The sequence below is a fragment of the Myotis yumanensis genome, unplaced genomic scaffold (assembly GCF_028538775.1).
Source record: "Myotis yumanensis isolate MYYU_CA2020_CCGP unplaced genomic scaffold, mMyoYum1.0.hap1 SCAF_2, whole genome shotgun sequence".
NCBI lineage: Eukaryota > Metazoa > Chordata > Mammalia > Chiroptera > Vespertilionidae > Myotis > Myotis yumanensis.
The window spans coordinates 82695587-82722135 of record NW_027223753.1 but is presented as its reverse complement, the minus strand read 5'-3'; the positions used below and the strand labels follow the sequence as shown (position 1 = coordinate 82722135).

General features: G+C 43.8%; 1 protein-coding gene across 1 annotated transcript in view; it reads right to left on the bottom strand.

Annotated features, from left to right (window-relative positions):
* Positions 1-24866: 24866 nt before the first annotated feature.
* Positions 24867-26549, bottom strand: part of MCUR1 (mitochondrial calcium uniporter regulator 1) — a 31616-nt gene continuing 29933 nt past the window's right edge. Inside the window, exons 8-9 of the mRNA XM_070405701.1 lie at positions 25770-25884; positions 24867-24943 (exon numbers count right to left, since the gene is read on the bottom strand). Coding sequence (XP_070261802.1) covers positions 24888-24943; positions 25770-25884 — 171 coding nt within the window. The 3' untranslated portion in view covers positions 24867-24887. The remainder of the gene's footprint in view (positions 24944-25769; positions 25885-26549) is intronic.

Here is a 26549-nt window from a genome sequence, read left to right as displayed (position 1 = left end):
CACTAACATGCTTCTCTGCCTCATCTGTGCTTCTGTGATGGTTAATTTTATGTATGTATCAAGTTGACTAGGCCATGGGGTGCCAAGATATGTGGTCAAACATTTTGTCTGTGAGGGTGTTTCTGGATGGGATTAACATTTGAATCAGTAGACTGGGTAGAGAAGATAATGCTCCCTATATGGGTGGGCCTCATCCAACCAGTTGAAGACATGCATAGAATATAGAGGCTGACTATTCTGTCAGTAAGAGGGATCTCTTCCTGTCTGACTGCCTTGAGCTGGGACATTGGTCCGTTCCTGCCTCCTGACTCAAACTGAGTCTCAAGCCTGACAGTTTTGTGACTGGAACTTACACCATGGCTCTCCTAAGTCTCCAGGTTGCTGACTGCAGGACTTGGGACTTCTCAGCCCCCATAACTTTGTGAACCAATTCCTTATAACAATTCTGTTTATGTATATACACAGTAGGGCAGAGTAGGTTTACAGTTATTCATGTGGAAAATAATACAATAATTACTAAGTAATAATGCAAGAATAAACTGTGTTTTGCAAACAACTGTAAGCCTACTTTTGCTCACCTCTGTATATAATATAATCTGGTTGTGTGTTTTTTTTTTTTTTGAGAACCCTGACTAATATAGCTCCCACAGTAGAAACTGAATATGAGCCTCCTAATTTCAATTTCCTTTCCCATCTGTGAGAGCTATGAATGGCTTTTCCTTAAGTTATCTATGGAGTAAATACATGACAGAAACAGTTTTGCTCAGGGCCCAAGGTCTATATTGAGGAAAGAATGTTCTTCCACTGAGCATAGCCCTTGTTTTATTCTTTAAGAACTATAAGTTCCCCTTGTACGGAGCAGGAAAGCTGTAAGCCCTCTACTGTCCTCCATATTTTGCAGGCATCACAAAAACCCAAAGAAGTGCTTAATTTCACTTTTTGTTATTGTAGCATGATGGTGCCCAATCTGATCATTTTGATTTTTTTTCAGTTTTCCCATGGATATCGGGGTGAGGAGGATTGACCAGTTTGTGTCATAATACATGTGTGAAAAAATTCAGGCGTTAGAATTGTTTTAAATTAGGCCAACTCAGAGGACAGTCCTAATGAACTAAAATGGGAATTTATTTAGAAGATAGAACAACTGAGTTTGTATCCTTTATTATAAAAATTGGAGACAATCAGCAACAGACTTGTTTTGATTCATCTTTTTTAAAAAACAATTGAACCATAAAAGTGTAAAAATAGATAAATAGGTTCACAATTTTCACCACTGTTGTTATGTGGAGGTGTGCTTTTGTGTGGCATTGCTAGACAAAGTGGGTGTGTAGGGTAGAGGGAGGTGCTTGAAAATGATAAGTGGATTTTAGAACTGGTAGGGAGGAGGGGGCAACAGAAACAGGTGGGAAATGGGTGCTTACTTGTAGAAGTTTTACTACATCCATCTGCCCTCTTCAGTTTTTAACACAGTGAGTTTTCCGTATAGATTGAATGGGCAATTCCTGTATCTCATGGACCCCTAGGCAAGTGCTTCTCACACTGCAGTGCATATGAACCACCTGGGTACCTTGTAAAATACAGATTCTGACTCTGGTGGGGCCTGAGATTCTGCATTTCTCACAAACCCCCAAAGGACCACATGTTGAATAGTAATGCCTTAGAAAAATACGTACTCTACAGTTCTCACTTAGCTGTCTCAAATTCCATCATTAACACTACACTGCTTCCTAAAGTGAGATATTATCATTAGGCATCAATATATTGATGTGAATTTGTTAATCAGATCTTTGTTGATTAGGTAGCAAAAATTTACAAGCAGGGAATCATTTTCAACCAGAAAGTACTTTAATAATGAAAAACTATATTAGCTGAATCCCATTTTACATCACAGAAGTTCACACCTGCAGGAACTGAAAAGGAACAATGATATAATATTGAACCACAGTGCCCCAGATATACAAAAGATAGTAGTGCCTCTTGTTTGGTTGCTGAACTGTAATCCAGGAATTGGAGGCCTTACGAGGAGAATAGGGTGGAAAGTGAAACAGGAAACAATAAAGATATTGTATTGAGATTTGTGCCAGATGCTGTGTACAGCATGTGCTATGCTGTGCTGTCTAATCTCTAAAGCAACCTTGAAATAGGTACGATTGTCATCCTCATTTACATACTGGGATACTAAGGCTCTGTAAATTCCCTAAAGTCATTTAGCTGGTAAGTTGCAGCCTTCTCTGTTCCCAGAGACCATCCTTAAATGTAATTTCTTTACTCATCCATTCATTTGTTCATTCATTCATCCATTCAACAAATATTTATAACTGTTCCCGGCAGGCTGGAATATGTTGGATGTACAATAATGGTTAAAGAGAGTTTGTGTCCTCACACGAGGCTCACCCAGAGGAAAGTGCTGCCTAACTGACACTGTATTGAAGGCCTGTGGGAAGGAGGTCTCTGGCATCTGCCAGTGTAAAGATATAATAGCCTCAAGAGCAAGGGTGAAACTTCTTAATTCCTCATTAACTGCAAGGATGTCTTCACCTGTTTTTCTACCTGTGGATGGCATTGCTCCAACAAAAAAAGCAAAGGATGGCTTGGTGGCAGCTGGCATTTTGTCACTGGGCCCTACCCCTAAAGTGGTAGCAAACAGTGGCTGTGGTCCTAGTGAGCGAAGGCAGTCTATGGTCCCTGGCATTCGAGGAAGTAGCCTCAAGACCACAAATCCAAACCATGGAAAGTCTTTGGCTAGTAGAGTCTGAAGTATCTTAGCCATGCTTGTCATTTGGGAGAAGAAAAACTTGGTAGTCCCGGTCAGTGTTGCTCAGCAGTTGAGCATGAACCTATGAACCAGGGGTCAGGGCACATGCCCGGGTTGCAGGCTTGATCCTCAGTGTGAGGCGTGCAGGAGGCAGCCGATCAATGATTCTCTGTCATCACTGATGTTTCTATCTCTCTCCCTTTCTAAAAAAAAAGGAAAAAGGTAAAGAAAAACATGGTAAAAATCCAGCAGACCTATGATAGTTGGGTGCTGTGTTTTGGTTCTGAGTGTGGGCATTCTAGTGATTGTCCTGATTATGGTGAGGGAAGACCAACAGCACTGACAGGGAACTGCGGAAGGTGTCACCCTAACCTCTGGCTGTTTCTCTCTCACCCTTCCCCATTCCAGTCGAATATTTGAAATAGTCAATGATGTGGGACCTTGAGAAATCTTTCCATGTGTTCATTCTCTGCTGGTACTTTAGTCAGAACCTCATCAAAATATGTCACTTAAAATCCTACACAGGAAGGTCTCCATGAACAATGGGAAGTTTTAAGGGCAACTTCTACACCAATCAAGGTTCTTCTCAGCACAAGAAAAAATAATTTCTAATTATGTATGGCAACAGATGTTAACTAGACTTAATTGTGCTGATCATTTTGCAATATATACAAATGTTGACTCATTATGTTGTAAAATTGAAACGAATATAATGTCATATGTTAATTATACCTTAATAAAAAGAAAGAAAAAACCCAAAGTGCTTCTCAATGATTATTTGGAATATTTTGCTGCAGGAAAACCTTTTGTGATCACTGTTTAATCAGGAGAGTGAGAAGTTTCCGTAAACATTTCCTGCAGCATAGCTAGCAAGCAGGTGAGTGTCTTTTCAGGAACTGGATATAGTGCTGCTGAGATGCTCTATCTCATAATCAGGTGGGACTGACTCAGAGGGGCGGCTGGAGGCAGAGGGGGAGCAGCTGGAGCCGGTGGTGTGTGAACAGGCTGTGTGTTGGGGGCTTGCATTAGGCCAAGAGGAACCAGGAAATCAGACCCAGCACAAGGTGAGAGGAGAACTGGGACAGCAGGTGCACCAAAGCCAAGAAGTGGAGGTGCTTGGTGTCACTCTGTACGACAGAAAGAGAAGAAAAGAAGGGGGAAGTCAGGAGGCTTTTCCTCCGTCGGAGCCCTGGGGTCCTGGAGCTGGGACGTGACGACCAGGTCAGTGCCTTGGCAGCCTTCCCTCCCCGTCGTCTGACATTGATTGATCCACTTATTCATTCAACAAATATTTATCAAACACCTACAACTTGCCAGGCATTCTTCCAGACTCCTGGAATACCACAGCGAACAAGGCAGACTCCCTTCCCTCATGGCAAGGAGGAGGTCAGCTAGTCAGCAAATAAACAAGTGAAAAGGTCATCAGAGACTAAGGCGAACCATAAAGCAAGGTAGGAGAGTTGGTGATGGTGTGGCCTGGGTGGACTTGCTATTTGTATAGAGTGTTCAGGAATGCTGTCTCTGATGATGGGAGACCTAGAGGACGGGAGGGGTGGGTTTTGCAGACCTCCTTAGCAAGAGTGATTTAAACAGTGCTTTATGGTCCTTAAGTATAGGAGGCCTGGAAAAGCTAGAAGATTATAGTATTACCATGGGCTTTAGAGTCCACACAATTGGCATAACTCACAGAGCATTTGTAATGGCCTCAATGATACCTTATTTAATGAGATGTTGACTTTTTTTTTATCCTCATTTGAGGATATGCTTATTGATTTAAGAGAGATCCGTTGCCTCCCAATTGCACCCGAACCAGGGATCGAACCCCCAACCTAGGTATGTGACCTGACCAGGAATCGTCCCATAACCTTTTGGTGTATGGCAGTGGTCGGCAAACTCATTAGTCAACAGAGCCAAATATCAACAGTACAACGATTGAAATTTCTTTTGAGAGCCAAATTTTTTAAACTTAAACTATATAGGTAGGTACATGGTTATTAACTTAATTAGGGTACTCCTAAGGCTTAGGAAGAGCCACACTCAAGGGGCCAAAGAGCCGCATGTGGCTCTCGAGCCACAGTTTGCCGACCACAGGTGTATGGGATGACTTTGCAACCTGGGCTCTTTCCCACCATCCCCTTTTCATTGTATTCTAAGGTTATGCCAGAAGAAATATTCGTAGCTTTCAAATTAATTGACCCCACAACTGGATTCAGGTGGAATGAAGCTGTCTTGGGGGTTTCCTACCAAGTGACATTCAGAGGGGACCTGAAGGATGAGTTAAGAGTCAGCCAGGGGTGGGGGTTAGGGCCAAGTAGTCCAAGAAGAGGGAACACCATGTTGAAAGCACCTGAGGTGGTGCACTCATCATGTCACTGTCAAGGTGGTACTCCACAGCCTTTAATCTCCAAGCTCAGGATGGATACCTTCTCCTTAGTGCAAGCCAGTGCTGGTAGCCCCATGCACCCCGTAGATATCGCGCACATCTTCTGTCCCCCTACTCCATGCTGCTCTTAGGGTTCTGTTTATATTAAACTAGTGGCCCGGTGCACGAATTTGTGCAAAATGAAAGGTAATTAATTAGAAGAAATATTTTAATGTCACTATTCACCCTTTCTCTATAATAGAAGTGTCAACCAAATTCACAATAGACAATGACAGATTGAAACACACGTGTGTGATTGGCACCAGCGAGAGCTTTATATGTATCATGCATGCACGAGTCAACTTAGCCTTTTATAGATATAGAATAAACTTGCTTAATTAGACCTGCTCTCTGATGTAGCTAAACTTTTTCCAGCCCAGTGGAGTGCCCCAACTTCTCTTTCAGGTAATTGTCAGCAACACAGCAGTAAATATCAACACGAAGAAGATTATTATTGTAGATCATGCAGGGAGAACAAAGGGTAAAATATTTAACTGCAGCAGTGTTTGACTATATTCTGTGCAGTGAGAAAACCTGAGGTCATTTTCCAGGTCCATCATTTCCTACTTCTTTTCAGTCAGGTCAAGTTTCTAAACCAGTGGTTCTCAACCTTCCTAATGCCACGACCCTTTAATACAGTTCCTCATGTTGTGGTGACCCCCAATTTCATTGTTACAAATTGAACATAATTAAAGCATAGTGATTAATCACAAAAATATGTAATTATATATGTGTTTTCTGATGGTCTTAGGCGACCCCTGTGAAAGGGTTGTTAGACCTCCAAAGGGGTCGAAACCCACAGGATGAGAACAGCTGTTCTTAACTTTCTAAATCTCCGTTTTCTGACTAATGAAAAGAAAATAAGATTCCACTGAGTCTCCTATCTACCTACTACTCCAGGACTTCTGTGAGGATCAAATGAGATGAGGCACTGGTAAATGCTTCACAGACATTTGGTTAAAGTGTGAAATTTTTGCACCTGGCTATAAAGCAAGTTGTGTTCCTGGGCTGAAGAAACTGCAAGGAGGCTAGTAGTCGCTAGGGAGAGGAAGCCGGGCATTGCTACATGATGTCATTACCTGGCGCCCACAGCCACCATTTCCAGGCTGGGCTGGGCTGTGCGCTGCATTTTGCGCCATGAAGTCTCGGCAGCATCAGCTGCGATTTGGTGGGGTGTCACTCCGGGGTGGTGGTGGGGCCTGTAGGAGAAGCCAAGTGTTGCTTTGTGGGCGCCAAGTCCACAGTGCCATTTCTCTCTGTGTGCTTCAAGGCAGCTGCTGCACTGAACATCTGCCCCCTAGTGGTTAGTGTGTGTCATAGTGACAGGTCAGATGATTGGACACTTAGCATATTAGCCTTTTATATATATAGATGATGCTCCCTTAATTTTTAAAGCCTTCCTAAAGCCTTGAAACGACGGCTGGTGGCTCCTGCTGTGGGCCCTGAGGGCAGCCGACTTTCTGGCCCTGAATTCCCATTCTCTTGCTTCATTGCTAGGCGCAGCCAGGCTCATTTAGTGACATCTGGACAATACTTCCTGCTCCATGTTTCAGCTTTTAAAAATCACATGCTGTTCTATGATCTCGCAGTCATATTTTGATGGCCTCGGGTTTTAAGAAAAATTTAGTATTCTTTGAAGAAAATATGTAGTTATATTTAGTTTTATACTAGATGTAGCAAAGAACCAAAAGTGTAATTATAGGTGTACCCAGTTTTTGGAAAAACGGATACATGAAAATTCTCTTAACATGATTATATTTGGAGAGGATTTTTCACATTAAAAACATCACCACTTCCCTGGCTGGTGTTTTTCAGTGGTTAGAGCATTGGCCGGCCCACACACCAAAGGGTCATGGATTTGTGTGTGTTTTTTAAAAAAAATTTTTTTTTGATTTCAGAGAGGAAGGGAGAGGGAGGTAGAAACATCAATGACAAGAGAGAATCATTGATTGGCTGCCTCCTGCATGCTCCCTACTGGGAACCAAGCCCACAACCCAGGCATGTGCCCTCGACTGGAATTGAACCCAGGACCCTTTGGTCCACAGGCCAATGCTCTATCCACTGAGCCAAACTAGCTAGGGCTGACGGATCATGGATTTGATTACTGGTCAAGGGCATGTACCTGGGCTGCAGATTTGATCCCCAGTCCTGGTCAGGCTATGTGTGGGAGGCAACCAATCGATGTGTTTTTCTCACATCTCTCTCTCTCTCTTTCCCCCACCCCCAGCCCCTGCTCCCTCCCTTCCACTCTCTCTTTAAAAAAAAAAATCCATGGAGAAAATATTCTTGGGTGAGAATTCACAATAGCAACAAAAGTTTAAGTTCCCAGGCTAGTTAGAACAAGAATAGAATTGTTTCCTCATGCTTCAACCTGCATAATGTTAATAATTTTAGCAGCCTAGTTAAAGAGACTCCATTTTATACATTCCCTATCCACACTCGTTCCTTGCATGATCTGGCCCCTGGACACCTCTCTGAGGCCATTTTCTGTTACTCTCCTCCAACCACACCAGCATGCGGTGGATGGTGAGAGGCACTGCCCATCACCCTTCAGGGATTGAGGTACTGCTGGCTGACAGTCCTCAGGAACTGAGAATGGCCTCCCCAACATCTCACCCCAGCCTTTCCCCATGGCAGCCACAGCTGAATGACAAGCCGGTACAAGGGCCCAGCCCCTCTCCCTGGGGTGGGACAGCTCTGAAGGGCATCCAATCTTCAGAACTCCCCCTGGACTGTCTGGGGGCACTTGTTGGGACTGTATCCCGGCTCATCTTCTGCCCAGTCTTGCTTCCTTCCACTCCAATCCCTTCTACAGGTTGGTCCCAAGAGCGCACCCTAATAAACATCTCTCGTGCTAATCGCCACCTCAGAAACTGTTTCCTGGGGAACCCAACCTGGGAACAAAGCTCTTTGCTTTTCCTCCAACACCTCAAGTACCCTTTTCCTCAGGGTTTTTGTAATTGCTGTTCCTTCTGCTTATAAGGCTCTGCTCCCAGATAGTCACATAGTTTACTCCCTCACATTTCAAAGTCTCTGCTCAAATGTCCCAGGGCGAGTGGTCCTTCCTGATGACCTGTGTGAACTAGCAGGCACCACCATCACCACATTACTGTCCGCCTTACTCAGCTGAATTGTTTTCTACAGTGTTTATCATCATTTGATATATCCTTCCTTGTTTATTTGTTTAATTATCTCTTGCTATACTATCCCCCTAAGGGCAGGGACTTCATCTATTTTGTTCACTGCCGTTTCCATGGTAACCAGACTAGTGCCTGACACATAGTAGAGACTCAGCACCAAGTCAGGCTGGTGCTGGTCTTGCTCTGACCTGATGCCAGACATTGGCCATTGACATAGTCCCTGCAACGGAAGTCCTGCCTGTGGGCTTCCATCTTGACCCGCCGATCCCTTGGATTCTGAGGCAATGCCTTCCTGGCTTCTATCCTCCATGACAAAGGGTCTGCCTTGTTAGTTCCTCCTCAGTTTTTCTAGAGATTGCAGTCCTGCTCCTATAGCGCAGTTCCTATTTACCTGCTATTAGATGAGCAGAAATCCAGATGTCATTGTATTGTAATTACCAGACTCCCCCGCCCTCCAATCCAAGTCCTCATCAATGTCCACCCATGGTCTGGTCAGCCTGCCTGTCCACGTCCAAACTATGAGCCACGCCTCTTACCTTCAGCACCAAGGAGGGCATTGACAGGCTGTGGCACTGCTGTAGGGAAAGAAGGGCCCGAGGGTGTACCCCAGCTCTGTCATTTACAGGGGTACACCCTTGTGCAAGTCTTTCACTTCCCTGAGCTCTGGCTTCCTCCCTTGGAAAGTGCAATCATTGATGTCAGCCTCTCCCAGTGGCTGCCAACAGCACATGGGGATGTATGAAAGGGTCTGGTGCAAAGCTGGCGGTCTGCAAATTTCTCCTGACTCTACCAAAATCCTCTGAAACATCTGCCCTAGTGTGTTCAGTGTAGTAACACCATGTCCTCAGCAGGAAACTCGGAGACTGGATAGCTCTGTGTGCCAAATAGAATATTTCCCATGGGAAAATATTCAGCATTACATGAAGTTCCATAATAATTTCAAACACATTGGAACAATATAACCATAACCTGTGCAGCCAAATATATAGTCAGCCAAGTACATACTAGGTCCAGGCATTCTCTCATGTATGGGGAAGCACAGCTTCACCCCGAAAAGGTAGCCTTGAGTAGACAGGTGGCACTGAAGCATAATGATTTCTCTCTCCCATTCACACATTTGCCAGATTTAATGGAAACATTTATACTTAACCCTTGCCAAATTCCCAGAAACTTTTCTAGTTCTCATTATTATGTTATTCGAAGGAAGGGAGCAATTGCTTCAGTGGTAGGATGCGGTACATTTAATAGAGTGCTGAAAGCAAGTTCAACACAAATGACCAATGTGGGCAGGTTGCACGAGTCTAGAGTTATTTCTGTGCGGGGCAATGTTTTCCTCCCTCTTGAGTTGGCTAATGATTTCCAGCAACTAGAACTCTGTCCAGTGCAATCCAGTTAGCCCACATTGAACACAGGGTCCTGAGAGGAGCTGTGTCCACTCTGTTTTAGCGGGCTCCCAGTAAAGATGGAAACGGGAATGTGATTGGGATGCTCGTTTGTAATTTCTACTCTCGGTGTAAAAGTGGGTCATCAGCTCAGCAAAGAGAGTCTAAGAATACACAGTAAGGTCACCACAATATCTGAAGTCTGAGCTAGCATCTCTTCGGGAATTAAAACCCGTGTGGACACATGATGAATGTGTTTAATATTCTTCCACATGGCCAGGTAGGGAGCTCCCCTGGCCAACCTGGATGAGCTGTTTCATGCTGGCTTGGCAGGCAGCTCCACGTCATGCATATGCCGAGCTCTCTGCAGTCCGTGCTGCTCTCACCGCCAGCTGCCTTTTCTCTAAGACTCTGCCAGGAGGAGTGTGTTTAAGTCATCATTGATTACTATTGAGTCTGAGAGACACAGTCTCTCCTCTCAGCACACTTGATCCATTTCGGTGGACAGTTTCCAAGAAGGCAGTCAGGTTCCTTGTTCCTGTCCAGCTCATGGTTGTTCAGAGGCTCCCAATTTCCTTCTGGGAAGCTGAGTGTAGGAGTCAAGGGGGCATGTGAACCAGCAAGTGTTTTCCAGGAGAAGCCTTATATATAGACTCCAGGCATACAGACTCAGGGTTTCATTCTCTAAAAAGTAGGAAATGCTGATGGTACGAAGAAAAAATTAAACAGGACACAGGGAAGAGTAAGTCACCTTCAGCTCACTGACCCCCAGTTCCCTTCCCCGGAAGCAACTACTGTTACTAACATTTTGTGTCCTTCCAGACAGTCTACACATATAAGAGGAGCTTTGATTTTTGAAATGCATTTTTATATGTTCAGCTGCAGTGGTTCATAAAATGCCTTTTCAAACAACTCTCCATGGTAACATAACTTTGGAACACACATAGCACACACACTCACACGGACATACACGTGTGCACACACAGTCATTCTCTTAAGCATAAAACAGAGGGGAAATGATGCAACAGAGAGTGACTAGATATATTCCAGTGAGCTGCAGTGGTTAGTGGGTTCTCAGATGGTTCCAGAAAGCTTTTTATACAGAAATAGCTCAGTGAGAACACCCAGCTTACCCAGCCCACAGAACCGATCCTAGGAACTTGCCTGTGTGCAATCTTCCCCATGAAGCTCAAGTGTAAACACATCAGAGCTCGGCAGGCCACATGGTTACCTTAATACTCTGGTTCCTCAGACTCTGCTGGCTTTCCCCCTCTGAGCCAGTGGAGTCTTCTTGTAGATTGCACCTGCTCCTTCTCCACCCCGAACAACATGCAGAAACTGAAAGCCCCCAAGTTTCTCTTAGCCATGCAGTTGACTAAAAACCCAACTTTCAGACTCTAAAGAAGAGGGGAAAACCCGCAAGTATAAAGCTAAGACACATATGTCCATGTTTGGCAGAAATAAGAAAAATCATCCTATCTATGAGGCTGTTCTGAAACTAAGTGGGTGCATGGTGTTTTGCAAATTGGGAAGGTCTGTTTGTCTTCAGAATAGAGGTGGTTGATGAGAGTGATACTGAGTAACTTGATAAGTTGTTGGTCTAGAGACTTTTTCCATAATTGAAATGTGAATGAGGACATTGAAGGACTGGCATTTACCTAGGTACTGACACAGAATACAAGCTGTCATAAATATTTGTAAAATCAGCCAATCTATAGGAACCTGACTTAAAAAAAAAATCACTCATCAAAAGCCAACATTGTAATATAGGAGCCACAATGAAACCAATAGAAAAGGAGCATTTCCATTGAACAGCAGATGTACTGGAGAGTGTGGGCTTCACTCCTGGTTCAGGAGTAAGTATGGTTTGGGGGACCCTGGAAAGATCACACTCCAAGAAAATATTGCCTAACCTTCTGGCTAGTGAGTTGCCTGAAAATCCTTTCTGGTTGAGAAAGTCTTAAATTCCTCAATAACAGATGAAGTGTAATAAGCAAAAGCCACTGAAAAGAACAGCAATAATAATAACTAGAGTCCTGGTGCATGAAATTCATGCTTGAGTAGGTTGCCTAGGCCTGGCCGGCAATCAGGGCGGATCTGTAAGGCAACTGTGGGGTAATCAGGGCCCCCCCGCTGGCACCCGCCTTGGCTGGCCTGGTGCCACCTTCTTGCCTGCCCCGCCTCCTGTACCGCCTTTGGTCACCTCCCTCTGTGGGACAACCGGTGGGGGGGGGGGGGGGCGATCAGGGGACCCCACTGGCACCTGCCTTGGCTGGCCTGGGGCCTGTGGGCTGGGGGAAGCTCCTGCATTGAGTGTGTGCCCCCTGGTGGTCTGTGCGCATCATAGCGACCGGTCATTCCACTGTTCGGTTGATTTGCATATTAGGCTTTTATTATATAGGATGCTCCTTCCCTGAGTGATACACGCTTTACTTACATTTATACTCAGGACTGTACATGAGTGAACTCCTTTAATCCCTTTGGTAGGCAGTCCCCAAGACAACCCCTCCATGACCCTTGCTTCTCTGCATAGTCATGCCCAAAGTCATAGAGGTGCCCTCCACTTGAAGCTGGGCTTGCCCTGTGACTCATATGTAACTATTAGGATGCAGCAGAAGTGACACTGTGTCATTTCCAAGGCTAGATCAGGAGGAGCCTTCCAGCTTCTCTCTTGGTTTCTTGAACGGTCATTCTGGGGAAAGCCAATTGTCATAAAAGAAATGTCACTCACCCTGGCTGGTTTGGCTCAGTGGATAGAGCGTCAGCCTGTGGACTGAAGGGTCCCTGGTTTGATTCCAGTCAAGAGCACAAGCCTCGGTTGCAGGCTGGATTCCTAGTAGGGGACATGTAGGAGGCAGCCGATCAATGATTCTCTCTTATCATTGATGTTTCTCTCTCTCTCTCCCTCTCTCTTCCTCTCTAAAATCAATAAAAATATATTTAAAAAAGAAGAAAAAGAAATGTCACTCTTCTGAGACCACACCAGGTTCCAGACATGTGAGTGAGGAAGCCGCCTTGGACGTCCAGCTCAATGTAGCTTTTGGGTGATTCCACCCTAACCAACCTCTTACCACACAACTGCATAGGAGGCGCTGAGTGAAAATTGTCCAGCTGAGCCTAGTCAACCCACAGAACCATTAGAAATAGCGAAGAATTGCTGTTTTAAGCCACTAAGTCATGAAGTGTCCTGTTGCACAGCAATGACTACTGAAACAATCCCACATGGACTCGGCAAGGTTTTGAAGATAGCAGTTAACTCTCCAATATCCATTACACTTGCGATTTAGTGAACTGACCTTAGTCCAGAGGCACCCCCAATTAGTCTATGCCAGCAGTTTTCAAAGTGTGGCCCAGCAGCAGCAGTGTCCTCTCAGAACTTGTTAGGAAGGCAAATTCTCAGGCTCTTTCCTGGACTCAGCGGATCAGAAACTCTGGGGCTGAGGCCCAAGCATCTGTGGACTAATAAGTCCTTCAGGTCACTCTGATGCATGCCCACGTTTGAGAACCACTGGTCTATGTACCAATCACGTCATCCTGTCCCTACTTTGCTAGTAATTGGTTTAGGAACCCAGGCCTAGGCCAATCAGCACACAGCATCCCTTGATGTGTTATTAGTTTGTGGTGGAGGGAGTGGCTCTCTCTGTCCTGCTGGCAGCCACTCTGACTTTGGAAGGAGCCTGAAGATGCAGCTGACACTGAGGATGGAAGGCAGAGTTGCAGAAAGAACTTGTGTTCCTGACACCAGGGTTCAATCAGTCTGTCCCACCTTTGAACTTCTGATTACGTGGGTCAATAAGTTTCCTTAACGGTTAAACCCCTTGCGTTGGCTTTTTGGTTACTTGCAGCTGACAGCACACTACCAGGTGGGGCTAGCGTTATTACCTGTATTTGACATGGGAGAGGGGTGGTCATGCACAGATTCAGAAAACTTGGCAGCAGCAGAGCAAGGATTGGAACCCAGGCCTCTGTTGTCAAAGCCCGCCTTCAAAATACAGCCATAAAACGGTGAGGTGCGCCCCTGTCCTGAGAGCAGAGGGTTTTGTATGTATTTTTGGCGGGTTATGGTACTGAGACTACAGGAAGGCGGTGGGCATTGTACAGAGGAAGGATATCATGGAATGAGGAAAAGGTTCAGAGAGAAGAGGGAGGATTCATACAAGACAGGTAATTGCTGCTGAATTCTATTCAGGGCTGGTCTATGCTCTGGTATTTCTCATGTCCTTAAATTGAATGATGTCCTTTCTCCTCTCTTTTCCCCCAAACAGATGGACATATGATGTTGTTTTGCAAGAACAACACTGGACGAGTGTAAAGCTAGTGTTCCTTTGAGGAGCAGCCTTCTTAGTCCAAGTAGTTCTATAAACTGCATCCACCCACACCAACTCCAGAGACACTCTGTAATTACAAAAGGAATAGTCTGGAAGATTCCACTTGTCAAGCGCTAAAATGTAGCAGCAGCAGACCTTGCATAAGACACAGATGCACAGCGTGAATTCAGGATTTTTCTAACCCTGGGGATCCCTAGGCTCTAGAGCCCCTCAGTGGATGCCAACATTTGAGGGGGCTCTTGTCTCTGTCCCTCCGCACCACTGTCACCATGGCAGGTCTGTCTCATCCTCTCCCACCACAATCCTGCCTCCTCTGTCCCCCCTCCCAGTGTGATGTGGCTAATTTTAACCTGTAGTCTGAAGCCCCCGATTGGGGCCCTGTTTGCTCTGAGTTCCTGCCCAGTGCAGGGCAGTCCCCAGTCCCGAGGTGGCTCTGGCTAAAGGACACTCTCAGGGAAAACATGAAACAAGGCTTCAAACAAGGTGATAACTCTTCTCTCCAACACTCACCCAGAGTTTAAAGTAAGGACAGGTTACCCCCCACCACAATTCTGACGAAGGACTTTCTCCTATTTGAAACAGACTGCTCTGGGAAACTGAGAAGCATTTATCAAAGTCTTTGCTGTGTGCAGAGCACTATTTAAGCCCTGGGAAAGGACACCGGTTAGGGGACAATCCTCCCAACAATGCTTAGAAACAACTATAAAACAACAAGTCAGTAAGTAGACAATGACACACAACAATAAGATGAGCTAACACAAGATTGTTTCTGGGTACTGGGTGTTTACACTAACTTAATCCTCATATTGATGTAGGTATTGTTTTCGTCCCCAATTTACTGATGAGGAAACGGAGGCACTGAGAGGTTAAGTCATTTGCCCAAGGTCACACAGGATTCCAACCAAGGCAGCCTGGCTCTGGGGGTCATGCTCCTAACCAGCCACAGCATACTAACAGGGAGGGACACGGAGAAGAATGGGGTTGATAGACAGCTTGCTGCGGGAGTTAAGTTTTAATTTTTAATCCTCACCCAAGGATATGTGTGCGTGTGTGTTTGATTTTAGAGAGAGGAAAGAATGGGAGAGAGAGAAAAACATCGATGTGAGAGAAACATCCTGCACGAGTGCTGACCAGGTTGAACCCATAACCTGGGTATGTGTCCTGACCGGGATTCTAACCTGCGACCTTTTGGGTTTATGGGAGGACGCTCCAAACAAGTGAGCCACACCACCCAGGGCAGGAATTCTTTTGATAAATTATGAGGAATCAGGGCAATGTTGGAGGTGAATGAGAATGAGTTAGATTAACTAATTTTATTATTTTTAATGACTGCAATAACCATTCTTTAATGGGAGGCCTTTTCCATAAATGCTTAAATTTTATCATTCCATTAGGCTCAGTGCACAAAATTCGTGCACGGGTAGGGTCCCTAGTGGCTGCTGGCTGCCGGTCACAGCCTCCCTTCCCTGGGTGCCGGCTGCTGGTTGGGGCCTTCCTTTGTTCTACGTCTCCACCTGGTGGTCAGCGTATGTCATAGCCAGCGATCAAACTCCTGGTCGGTCGAACTCCCGAGGGGACACTTTGCATATTAGGCTTTTATATATATAGATAAGTACTGGCTATTGGGGCCCTGTTTGCTCTGAGTTCCAAGATTGAAGTGCTTTAGAATGAGAGTTGTGGGTCTGGAAAGGATGATAAAATCACCTGGCTCACCTCTTTATGCTATAGACAAGGAAACCTATGCTCAAAGAGATTCTGTGGTGCCCAGACCAGCACACCCCCAGACTCCTGATTGTCAGTCTAGGGCCTTTCCTCCCCCACCACCCCTTATGTGACCTTCTGAATGCAGCTGCCTGAGTTGGACTGGGCCTGGGATGAGAGGAGCACAGTTGGACAAGTGTTTCTCAGAAGCTATTGCAGGTCTAAGATGGTCACAGTTGGGGAATTCTGAGGCATGCCTGGCTTACCTATGTTGGCTGGGTTAGCCCAGAGTTAGGGACATGGAGAGGGATTCAGTGAGGTCCTGTCAGAGAGCTCCTGTGGAGGGGACTGGTCGGGGCTCTCTGGATGGCTAACCTCTGGGCCTTCCTGCCTGTTACAGCACCCCCTACTGTCCCCACACTGACTCACTCCCTAGAAGAGGTCCTGTGGTCAGGATGGGTGGCTCTGCCTGCCTTGGCTGCCATAAGCACAATACTGGCTACTGTGTTAGATTAAAAAAAAGATAGGTTTCCTTTTTTTGCTAACCTATATTACTTTTAATGACTGCAATGAGCCTTCTTTAATGGGAGGCCTTTTTCTTTCTTTTTTTTTTTTTTTTTAAATATTTTATTGATTTTTCACAGAGAAGAAGGGAGAGGGACAGAGAGTTAGAAACATCGATGAGAGAGAAACACCGATCAGCTGCCTCCTGCACGCCCCCCAGTGGGGATGTGCCCGCAACCAAGGTACATGCCCCTGCCCGGAATCGAACCTGGGACCTTGAGTCCGCAGGCCGACGCTCTATCCACTGAGCCAAACCGGTTCGGCAATGGGAGGCCTTTTTCATAAGAGAGATAGAAACATCGATGAGAGAGAAACATAATCGATCGGCTGCCTTCTGCACACACCCCCTCCACCCCGGGGGATCAAGTCCATAATCCGGGCATGTGCCCTGACCAGGAATTGAAACAGTGACCTCTTGGTTCCTGGGTCAATGCTCAACTGCTGAGCCACACCGGCTGGGCTCAACATCAATCTTTTTATATAAAGACTTCCAAATAAATATGAACATTCACAATCATCTGAAATTTATGAGGGCTGGTGGGGTCCAGCACTTGAGAGCTCATGCTGATTTCCTGTAGGCTATCTTATTCCCCCAATACGTACTATTATCTATACCCTAGGTCTAGGAGTTCAAAGGGTTATGTACTTTTGCTAAGATCCTGCATCTTTTCCTGGAAATGTGTCTGTCTGGGTACTCTGGAGTGGTTGCTAAGGAGCATACTAAGGGAAATTTAGTTGTTTGGTGGTAATATAAGCCATACTACTAGTAACCACTACTAAGTGAATTTAGTTATGGTGCATGGACTGCATTATGTTTGTTATGCATGTATGGTTTTACAGTTTACAAAACATTTTCAGGTATTTGACCTCATTCAATCCTTACCAAGTGCTATGAGTTGGGTAGGGCTTCTATTCCTCGGAGTCAGAATGCTTGGGTTTGAATCTGGAGTCACCACTTAGCAGTTGGGTGCCTTTGGGCAAGTTATTTCAACTCTCTCTGCTTTGATTTCCTCTAAAAACAGATGTCATTATAGTACTTAATTCATAGGAATGCAGTGAAGATTCAATGAGTGTGTAAAAACTTTAGGATTGTCCTGGAATACAGCAAACAAATGCACTATACCCATGGTCAGCAAACTGCGGCTCGCGAGCCACAGGCGGCTCTTTGGCCCTTTGAATGTGGCTCTTCCTAATCCTTAGGAGTACCCTAATTAAGTTAATAACAGTGTACCTACCTATATAGTTTAAGTTTAAAAAATTTGGCTCTCAAAGAAATTTCAATCGTTGTACTGTTGATATTTGGCTCTGTTGACTAATGAGTTTGCCGATCACTGCACTATACTATTCCCATTATCATTACTGTTGTTATGCTTTTAGAAATGGGAGAACTAAGGCTAGGCAAGGTTAAAGGTTTAACATGGCAAGGCTGGGGAGCTGAATTCATCATATTAGTGGTTGTGAAATTATCTGCCCCTAAAAACTGGTGTTTAACAACTAGACTAAGATATTGTGCAGCTAAAACAAAATAATCATGGTTTTACTAACTGACAGAAAGCTGTTAATAGACTTTTCTCAATCTTAAACTTTGGGGATTGCTACTGCCTCTCTAACAGCACTTGCTGGTACTCATGACCATGCCACAGCATTCACAGAAATATTAATGGAGAAAACTCAGGACTGACTGACCTAGCCTGGTTCAACAGCTTTTTGTTTTCATAGCATCTGACCTTGTGATTGAATTGCACACAGGCATCATGAGCACACTTTTTTGTCCTAGGCCAAAGAAACCCTATATAATAAAAGGTTAATATGCAAATTGACCGTAATAGCAGAACTGGGAACAACTGGTTGCTATGATGTGCACTGACCACCAGGGGGCAGACACTCAACGCAGGAGCTGCCCCCTGGTGGTCAGTACGCTCCCACAGGGGGAACTTTGCTCAGCCTCAAGCCGGGCTGACGGCTGTGAGCGCAGCAGTGGTGGCGGGAGCCTCTCCCACCTCCTCAGCAGCACTAAGAATGTCCGACTAATGGCTGTTAGTCAGACATCCCCCAAGGGCTCCCAGAGGGATGTTTGACTGCCAGCTTAGACCTGATCTCTCGGGGAGTGGGCCTAAGCCAGCAGGTGGACATCCCCCAGGGGTCCTGAACTGCAAAGGGCACAGGCCGGGCTGAGGGACCTCCCCTACCCTCCCGCCGAGTACACAAATTTTCATGCACCGGGCCTCTAGTTGGACACAATCTGTAATTTGCAACATCCCACAAAGAATATATTGCTCAGTAGAGACCACGATGCCATCTAGGTCCACCCCCAAAGAAGCCCAGTCATCCCCTCCAACCTCGAATCCTAACACATATAGACTTACTTTTTATACTTCCTTCAACCCTGTGAATTTCAGATCAAGAATATATGTTCTGGGTTATTTTTAGAGGAGATAGCAAAGAGGAAACCAGGAAGCTGGGAAGAGAAGAAGAGAGATGGAGTGCAGGCGACATGCTTTCGCCACGCAGCTTAAAGTAACTGAAACAACATAAACCTGCAGGTGCTGAGGAATGCAGGGCCTGTGGGAAGGCTACCCTGCTGCTTTGAAGGGGTGAGAGTGGAGCCTGGGGTATGCTGTGGTTTGGCTCAAATAATATGACAAAGCTAAGGATACATAACCCTGTATATTGAGCAGTTTTGAGAAATATTCAAGTGTGTATGTGAATTTGTTAATGAACAACCTTTTCCCCCCTCAGTCATGCAAGTTTATTCAGAATAATGGTGGAACCCTGAAAACTGGTTTATAAAACAAAAAAAAGAGATTGAAGATTTGGTTGGAAAGCCAGTAAAAATATTACGCATCACAGACTAAAATTCCCACGTTATTAGAAATAAAGGGAAAGGATATTCTGAACTGTTTCTAGTCACCAAAGGATGGTCACTCCAAGTTAGTTGTATGGCTCTCTTCAGTGTGTAGCCTGTTTTTTATTTTCATGAACATTGTAACCAACACTGTTGAACGCCAACCAACAACCATTTCTAGCCTCTTTCTTCCTTGACCATATCCTACCAGAGGGGCTGAAGAATTGAAATATTCCCCTTTGCTACCTGTCTTGCTCTAGTGACCTAGTCCTGGCCCGAGACATAAGGGGATTTCTGCGGGAGGGGAACAGCATTCTCCCTGATTAAAAGGAGACATCTGAAAAGAGCTCTTTCCTACCTCTTTTTCTTTGGATGCTGCCATGCGAGGGCGTGCTGCCTGGAGCTGTGGTAGCAATATTGTGAGTAGGTTGGTGACCAAGGCTGAAGCTGAAAGCTAACAAATAGAGGAAGGTAAAAATGCCAAAGATGAAAAGAGATGGGTTCTTGAAAGCAACAGTGAGCTGCCAACCCAACCCTGAGGATCACCTATTTCTAGACTCAAGTAAGAATGGAAGTCATTAGGCACAAGCACTGTTTGTTTTGTTACTTGCAGTTGAAAGCAGCCAACTGACACAAATGCAACGAAAACATGCACAAGTGCTTGCATGGGTTCAGACTGTCTTGATCTCTGGCTTCCATCTCTTCCCCACAGTCTTCCCACTGAGTTTTTCACAGATAGCAATTCTTGAGGTTTGAGAGAGACGGTGCCTGTTACAGCATTGGCTTGGGTTGCTGTGAGGTTCATCCAAACCATAAATTACTGTAAAATTAAAGAGAAATGGTAAAAACAAAAAAAACCCCACACACTTCTATGTTAGGCAGACGCTGACTTTCATGTTGGAAGGCACAAGACACCACCACGCAGCTGTCTTTTCTCCTGGGAGAATGGGTGTTGTCCAATCTAAATGGCCGAGGAGGGAAGTTTTGAAAAAACCTCTCAAGACAGTAACTTCAGAAATGACACACTACCCGGAATGGAGTGCAGCTTCCTGGGCTTTAGTATTACACTGACCTTAAACTTCGAAATCATAAGCCACTGATTGGGGTTCACTGAAACAGAGTATACGCGCACGCGCGTGCGCACACAGGTTAGTATAAACAGAAAAGTTAGGACCTTGTAAAATGCCCAAGTATTTCAACTTCTTATTCCTCAGTATTGGCCTAAAAACAGTTATCTGCATATCTGTATGTACAAGACAAGCTTAGTGTTCCCTCTTTAAGGGCACCAAACCTCAGACCCGTGAGGTTGACAGTGGCTCTATGACCCCTCTCCCGGTTCCCAGTCTGATCTTTGTGTGGAAACTGCAGAGTTAAGGTAGAGACACCACTGCGTGGTGAAGCTCTGCGGTGGAATGCCAGAGGTTGATTCCAGAGAGAATGCAGCTTCTAGACATTTTATTTGGAAAGAAACCAAAGCCTCAAAGCAAAGTAAACGTTTTTGAGTTGGTCCGCACACCACAGCTGAGTGGAATCCAGGTGAGAAATGTGGATAGATGGCTTTCTAACTTTCTAACCACGGCACACCATTTTAAACACAGACTAAGTTTGCAAATTATTTAGTGCCTTTGAGAAACCTAACAGCTCATCCTCGAATCTACTTAGTTTATTTGACTCTAATTTTGGTAAAAGAGTTCTGGTGGGAGAAAATGAAATGTATCTAAAATCAATTTCCAGGCTATTTGCCATTTATCTGTCTTGCCAAGGTGTTCCTTTGAGTTCCTCCTGAGGAGACGTTTATTACTGCAAACATCAGCCAGGGCAGGCTGACTGAAGAGCTGATTCTCCAGGGGTGGGACATTTGCTCACAGGTCCTCAGGGAAGAAGCCTGCAAGGAACGGATCCATCTAGGGATCCCTGTGCTGGCTGCTAGTTTGCTTTGGATACTTCCTTCCAGGCTTTTTCAAAGTGGAACTCTAACCGTGAGGTTGTAGGGCACCTGCTGGCTATTTCCGGCTCTCCATACTTGAAGTTGGACTGAGAGAACTGGGCCTGCTTGGAGAAAAGGGAGTGGTAAGAGGTACGGAGAAGTGATGGTGTTTTGATTTTTTCTTCCTGAACTTTGATTACGTAAGTCAAAAAAGCAGTGCCTTTTTGCTCAAGCTGGTTCGATTTAGGTTATATCATTTGCAACCTGAATCTTCAACTATTGTATACTAGTATATACCCCACTTTCCCTCAAACAAGTCAAGTATTTCCTACGAACATGCTAAAAGAATTGTTTTGAAAAATAAAAAATTATTTTGTAAATCAAATATTTACTTTCAAATTTGTCTTTTATGCAAATTCAAATTTTTAGATACTAGGTTTTCTTATAATATTTGTGTTATCATATACAATGGGAGGGAATAACAGTTGAAATACAGTGTAGGCAAAGTTCTAGTGTTCAGATTCAGTTTGAACAAATAGAAAAGTGTGTTAGTCACACAGAGAGAATTAAATATTTTATTTTAGATGATAAAAATGTTATACCCACTCTAATATATCATAAAGGATAACTGAATATTTGCATAAGTAATGAAAGGGTTAAGAAATTATTTGGGTTATAATCAGAGGAACATAATAAGCGTAAATCTGTAGAAGGGTATTTTCCAAATAAATTCCAATAAAAGGCTAAACATTCTCAAACACTTTATATACATAAAGAATTATTTCTGATTAACATGTTTTTGCTGTAGTGTCAGAAAAATCACAACAAATTTGGTAAATGTATGTTAAAGTCAGAGTTTTCTATGAGTTCCCTAGTACCACTGTATATCTGTTCAGAAATGAGGCCAGAATTCTCAGAACATAGCACATTAGGGTAGGGGAAGAGAAACACTAGGGTGAGGGAAGAGGAATGCCTGCTGATGCTGACACGGTTAACTAACAAGCGGCAAAGCTGGAGACGACCAAAACGAAGTGGGACCATGTCACTGAGTGGGGCTGCGAAGGGAAAAGCAGAGCTGAGCCCAAGACAGTCCAATCAGGATCACGTTCACAGTGGTTCGGGGTTTTGGTTTTTAATGTGTTCACGGACAAATCCCAGCAAGACGCATGGTTTTCGTCATCAAGCCTTTCTTCTTGAATTTGTGACTTCTCAACTGAGGCACTTGGCATACTTAAGGGGGAAAATGAATACATTCAGATTTAGTTTTGTCAGGTATTAAGCTAGAAAACCAAAAATCCATGTCTCCTGTAAGAACTGCACACACAAACAGGGTTTGCTTATTAATGGGGCAGGTAAGAGGAAGTGGAGTTCAGCTCTTTCAAAAAGATAAAGGGGGAGGAGACAGTAGGAATGCAGAGGAGCCCTGAGGAATGGAGCAATTAGTACAAGGAAACAGTTTCCATCTGTGAGGTTCTGCTTCAGGCATCTGTACCTTAGGCACCTGTGCTTGAGAGGTATGCTTCAGGAGCTACCTGTGGTTAATTTCCCGAGGGCTAGACACAGATTTTCTGAAGCCTTGCCAGGCATCTGCCGCCTTCTGAGTGCGAATGCTTCATTTCCTAAAGTGATCTGAAGCCTGCCAAGCCAAGCAGGCTTAGGAAGTTGTCACACGGTGTCCCATCACGGCATGCTTACACTGTTCACAATATCTGGGCCAGCAGTGGGGAAGGGACACTTGTATTTTTGGCCCATATGCTTTTCAAGTAGAATACACTTGACTAAATAAAGGGAACATCATTCCGAACCCTCCGAACTTCCACATCAGCACACAATCCCCCCATCAAAAGGAGAGCTCCTTGTTCCCAAGGCGGAGGGGTAAAAGAGGCTGCTCTGTACTGCAGAGGACGGACTCTACAGCAAAATCAACGGCCCAAATAAGTGACGGGCTGATGCAGCCCACTATCAGCAGTAGGAATGTCATTTGGACCAGCGGTCGCCAACCGGTGGTCCGCAGATCACTGGTGGTCCACGAGGTCCGAGAGGTTGGCGACCGCTGACTTGGACTACTTTTGGCAGGTGAAAGAAAGTCACTCCACTGAATGTTACCTTAAAAATATTTTATCAGAATATAAGGCCACTTCACTGTTTTCAACCTGTACAAGTTGATGTCTGCTTTGAAACATAATCACATAGAACACTTTCTCCCTTGGGAGCTCTTTATTTTGGAGGAGTGTCTGTACTCCAAGCCTTTTCTCTGAGCTCTACCAACCGAAGTTATTAAGTAGCTGCAACTGTGGTCTTAATGGGATGTCATTTCCTTGAGTCTTCACTACTTAAGGCAATGGCTACATGTGCAGCATTTTTTGGGGATCCTTCTCTGAAAGAAGAATATATTGATAAAATATTTTATGAAGCAGTTAAGATCATTTTAAATCTAGTTGAAAAGATTAAGTTGTTATTCACTTAATGCAAAAATACTCGACTGAATTTCAGACTTATTTGGAATTCAGAATCTTTGTGCTACACAAATGTTTTTTTAAAAAAGGCAACGGCTTACACTTTCCGAAGTTTAGAAATGACATCCACAGGACAACAGGTGACTTTTTTTTTTTTTTTACCAGTGTGGTTGGAACAGTGATAGTGGGTATTCATTCTACCAGTCTGATCAGGTGATCTCAACGTGGTCTCTCCACTGTACCAGATTACGTACATGTCTGCCTGTGGAGGACAGCAAAGGTCCTACCAATGTCATCCGGTCTAAAATGCTCATTTTCTCCTACCTGCCAGTCATTCCAATAAGATGCTTTTGAGATGGTGCTTTCTCAAAATACCCTTTTATCTAGGAATTTATCTGTCTTAAATATAGAGGTAAGGTAGATATGAGAATATCTTTAATAACCAAAGAAATCAACCTAAACTCAGATGATACCCGGCATGAGTCTTCTAATTTTGAAAGCCTATGATCTGAGCTTGTAATGGGCCATTTCTAAAAGTGCATACACTCTCTAAATATCCAGATGCTGCCACAAACTGCCTCCCTTGTATAAAAGGCAGAAGACAAGAAGGAAGCAGACCCCATCCCACAAACTGAAGTAGACATCCACGCTGAGAATCAGCAAGTTTTCCAGGCAGGCACAGTGGAGTATGACCATAGCTCTCCAATCAGGAGGGAGGGGAAGAAGGGCCCAGTGAGAGAGAGGGAGGGAGAGAAACCCACAAGTACAAGAGTCCCCATTACAATTACAACACCTCACCAGGCAACAAGATTTTCTAGCCAGAAGGCACATAAAAATACCCATAACAGTAACTAAGACAATGGCAATTGAAAGAAAAAACCCTCGTTTGGAAGTAAAGTACAGCTGTTTCATTAGGGATGTTGATGCTAAGGTCGGGCAGGTGAAGCGGATTTGGTGCTCTTGGTTTACTTTCTGTGATTCTTCAGCGCTCAGTAAAGCCACTGTGCCTTTTAAACGGAGACCCCAAGTCCTCTGTGTGACAAAAGATTACAATGGTAGTTACACAAATATTTACTGTTGCTGTGTCCCACAGGTTAGGCCGAGTTCACTGATCCAGCTGAGTGGAGTCTTCCGTGTTTTGTCCACTGCCACTCAGCATTATAAAGTCAACCAAACAGAAACGAGAAAAGGAGCAATTGTGAAATTCCTGACTTCTCTGCATTGGTTATAGGTCCATAATTTGCATAAAATAAATAACAGGCTTTAAGTAAAAATCGGTGTTAAAAGTTGAAACGAGGGGTAGGGGAGCACAACAATCTGGTATTCTCAAGGCAAAACAATAGAGATCTCTTTAAATATACACTTTATTATATCCACAGTCGATAAAATCCCAGAGCTACTGTTAGGCATGTAAAAACAGACCCTGTAAGAAAAAATAATTAAGCACAGTATTAGTTATATTAATAGTTACTTGAGAGAACAACTCTTTATTAAGAAAACATATCCACCTATCTAACAAAGGGGAAAACACACACTAAGAAATTTCTTCACTGATGTGCCACATTCCACGAGACACCTGCCCATAAAAAACCCCACACCTTGAAATCATCATCGTCCAAGGACAAATGTATCCAATAATCAAGAGAATTTCAATAAGAGTTTAGAATCACAAAGTCTGTGGTCACAAAGCACATGTATATGTACTGGAAGGGACATAGCCTTAGTTTTATGCCTTAGTTACAATAGTATTAAGACACTTCTTAATACTATTGTATCTTTAAAATATTGATGAACCCAACATATTAAATTTGAGTTAAAATAATGGCTAATTTTTTTGTATATGAAGCTTTATTCCCTGTTTTGGCTCAAAAATTGCAAATAACTCCTTATGAGAAAGGTCACCAATAGAAGCAGAAACATCACAACTTAAAAACTTTTCGTTCTATCCATCCAATATTCCGTCTTGAATTCCACTTAAAATTTTTTAAATAACTGTAATTCAATGATAGTATCTTATCAGATTTAAGATTCCATTGACTGTAAAGTACATTTTATTTGCTTCTAAGAAAAAATTGCCAATATGATACTGTTTATCGGAAACCTAAGAAACTTGCCAAATTCAAAGATATTAAAATATGAAAAAATATGTGTTAGAATCAATGAAATGCAATATCTATCCAAGTTATTTTATAAAATTTATTTATTTTATTGTCAGCTTGTTTCAATTACCTAGATATAAAACAGCTTACCTGCTAAATATTTAATATTATCAAGCTTGTGCGACTCGAGCATGGTTTTGAGGCCAGCAACCTCAGTGTCTATCTTCCTGTCTGTCTGGGTGACGGCCCGATCTTGCTGGGCATGCTTTTAAAACAAAGAGATTCGCAGCATTACACCACTTGGGATATACTGTCCCCTCTGCTGTCAGTCCTGAGTTCCTGCCCACCAAGGTGCAGTCAAGGGGAACTGGGGTAAGATTAATGAGACTTGGGCTTTAGTCTTAGTTCTACTATCCTCATGCTATGTTGCATTGGTCAGGGCCTTTAATATACTTAGGCCTGTTTCTTTCTGTTTGAAAAAAGGAAAAAACAAATACCATTAGTCCTGCCTCCACACAGGCTATTTAGAGAATCCAGTGTGATAATCTACGTAAAATTGCTCTGCAAGTAATGTTAACATTATGAAGCCAGTCTGTTCTTAATGGCAATAAATAGGTTCCACCCTTCTAAGTTCGCCTTAATGAAAAGAATACAAAAATGCTTTAAAAAATGAAAAGAATCTTGGATAATTTAAAAGGAACAGTGCTTGCCTTGACACTGTTTTTATTCACATTTTTAAAAGTTTTCTTCTTTTATAGTTCAAACACCAAGTGTTTTATTATTATTATGAGGCTTGGCTATACCAAAGGCCTATTTGTGTTTTTCTCAAATATAACAGTCAAATTAGATACATAATTACCCCCAAAGAATGGTGAGTTTGGCTGATGTTATAAAGGGGTTGTCATACTTTACTAATGCGTCAAAGCACTA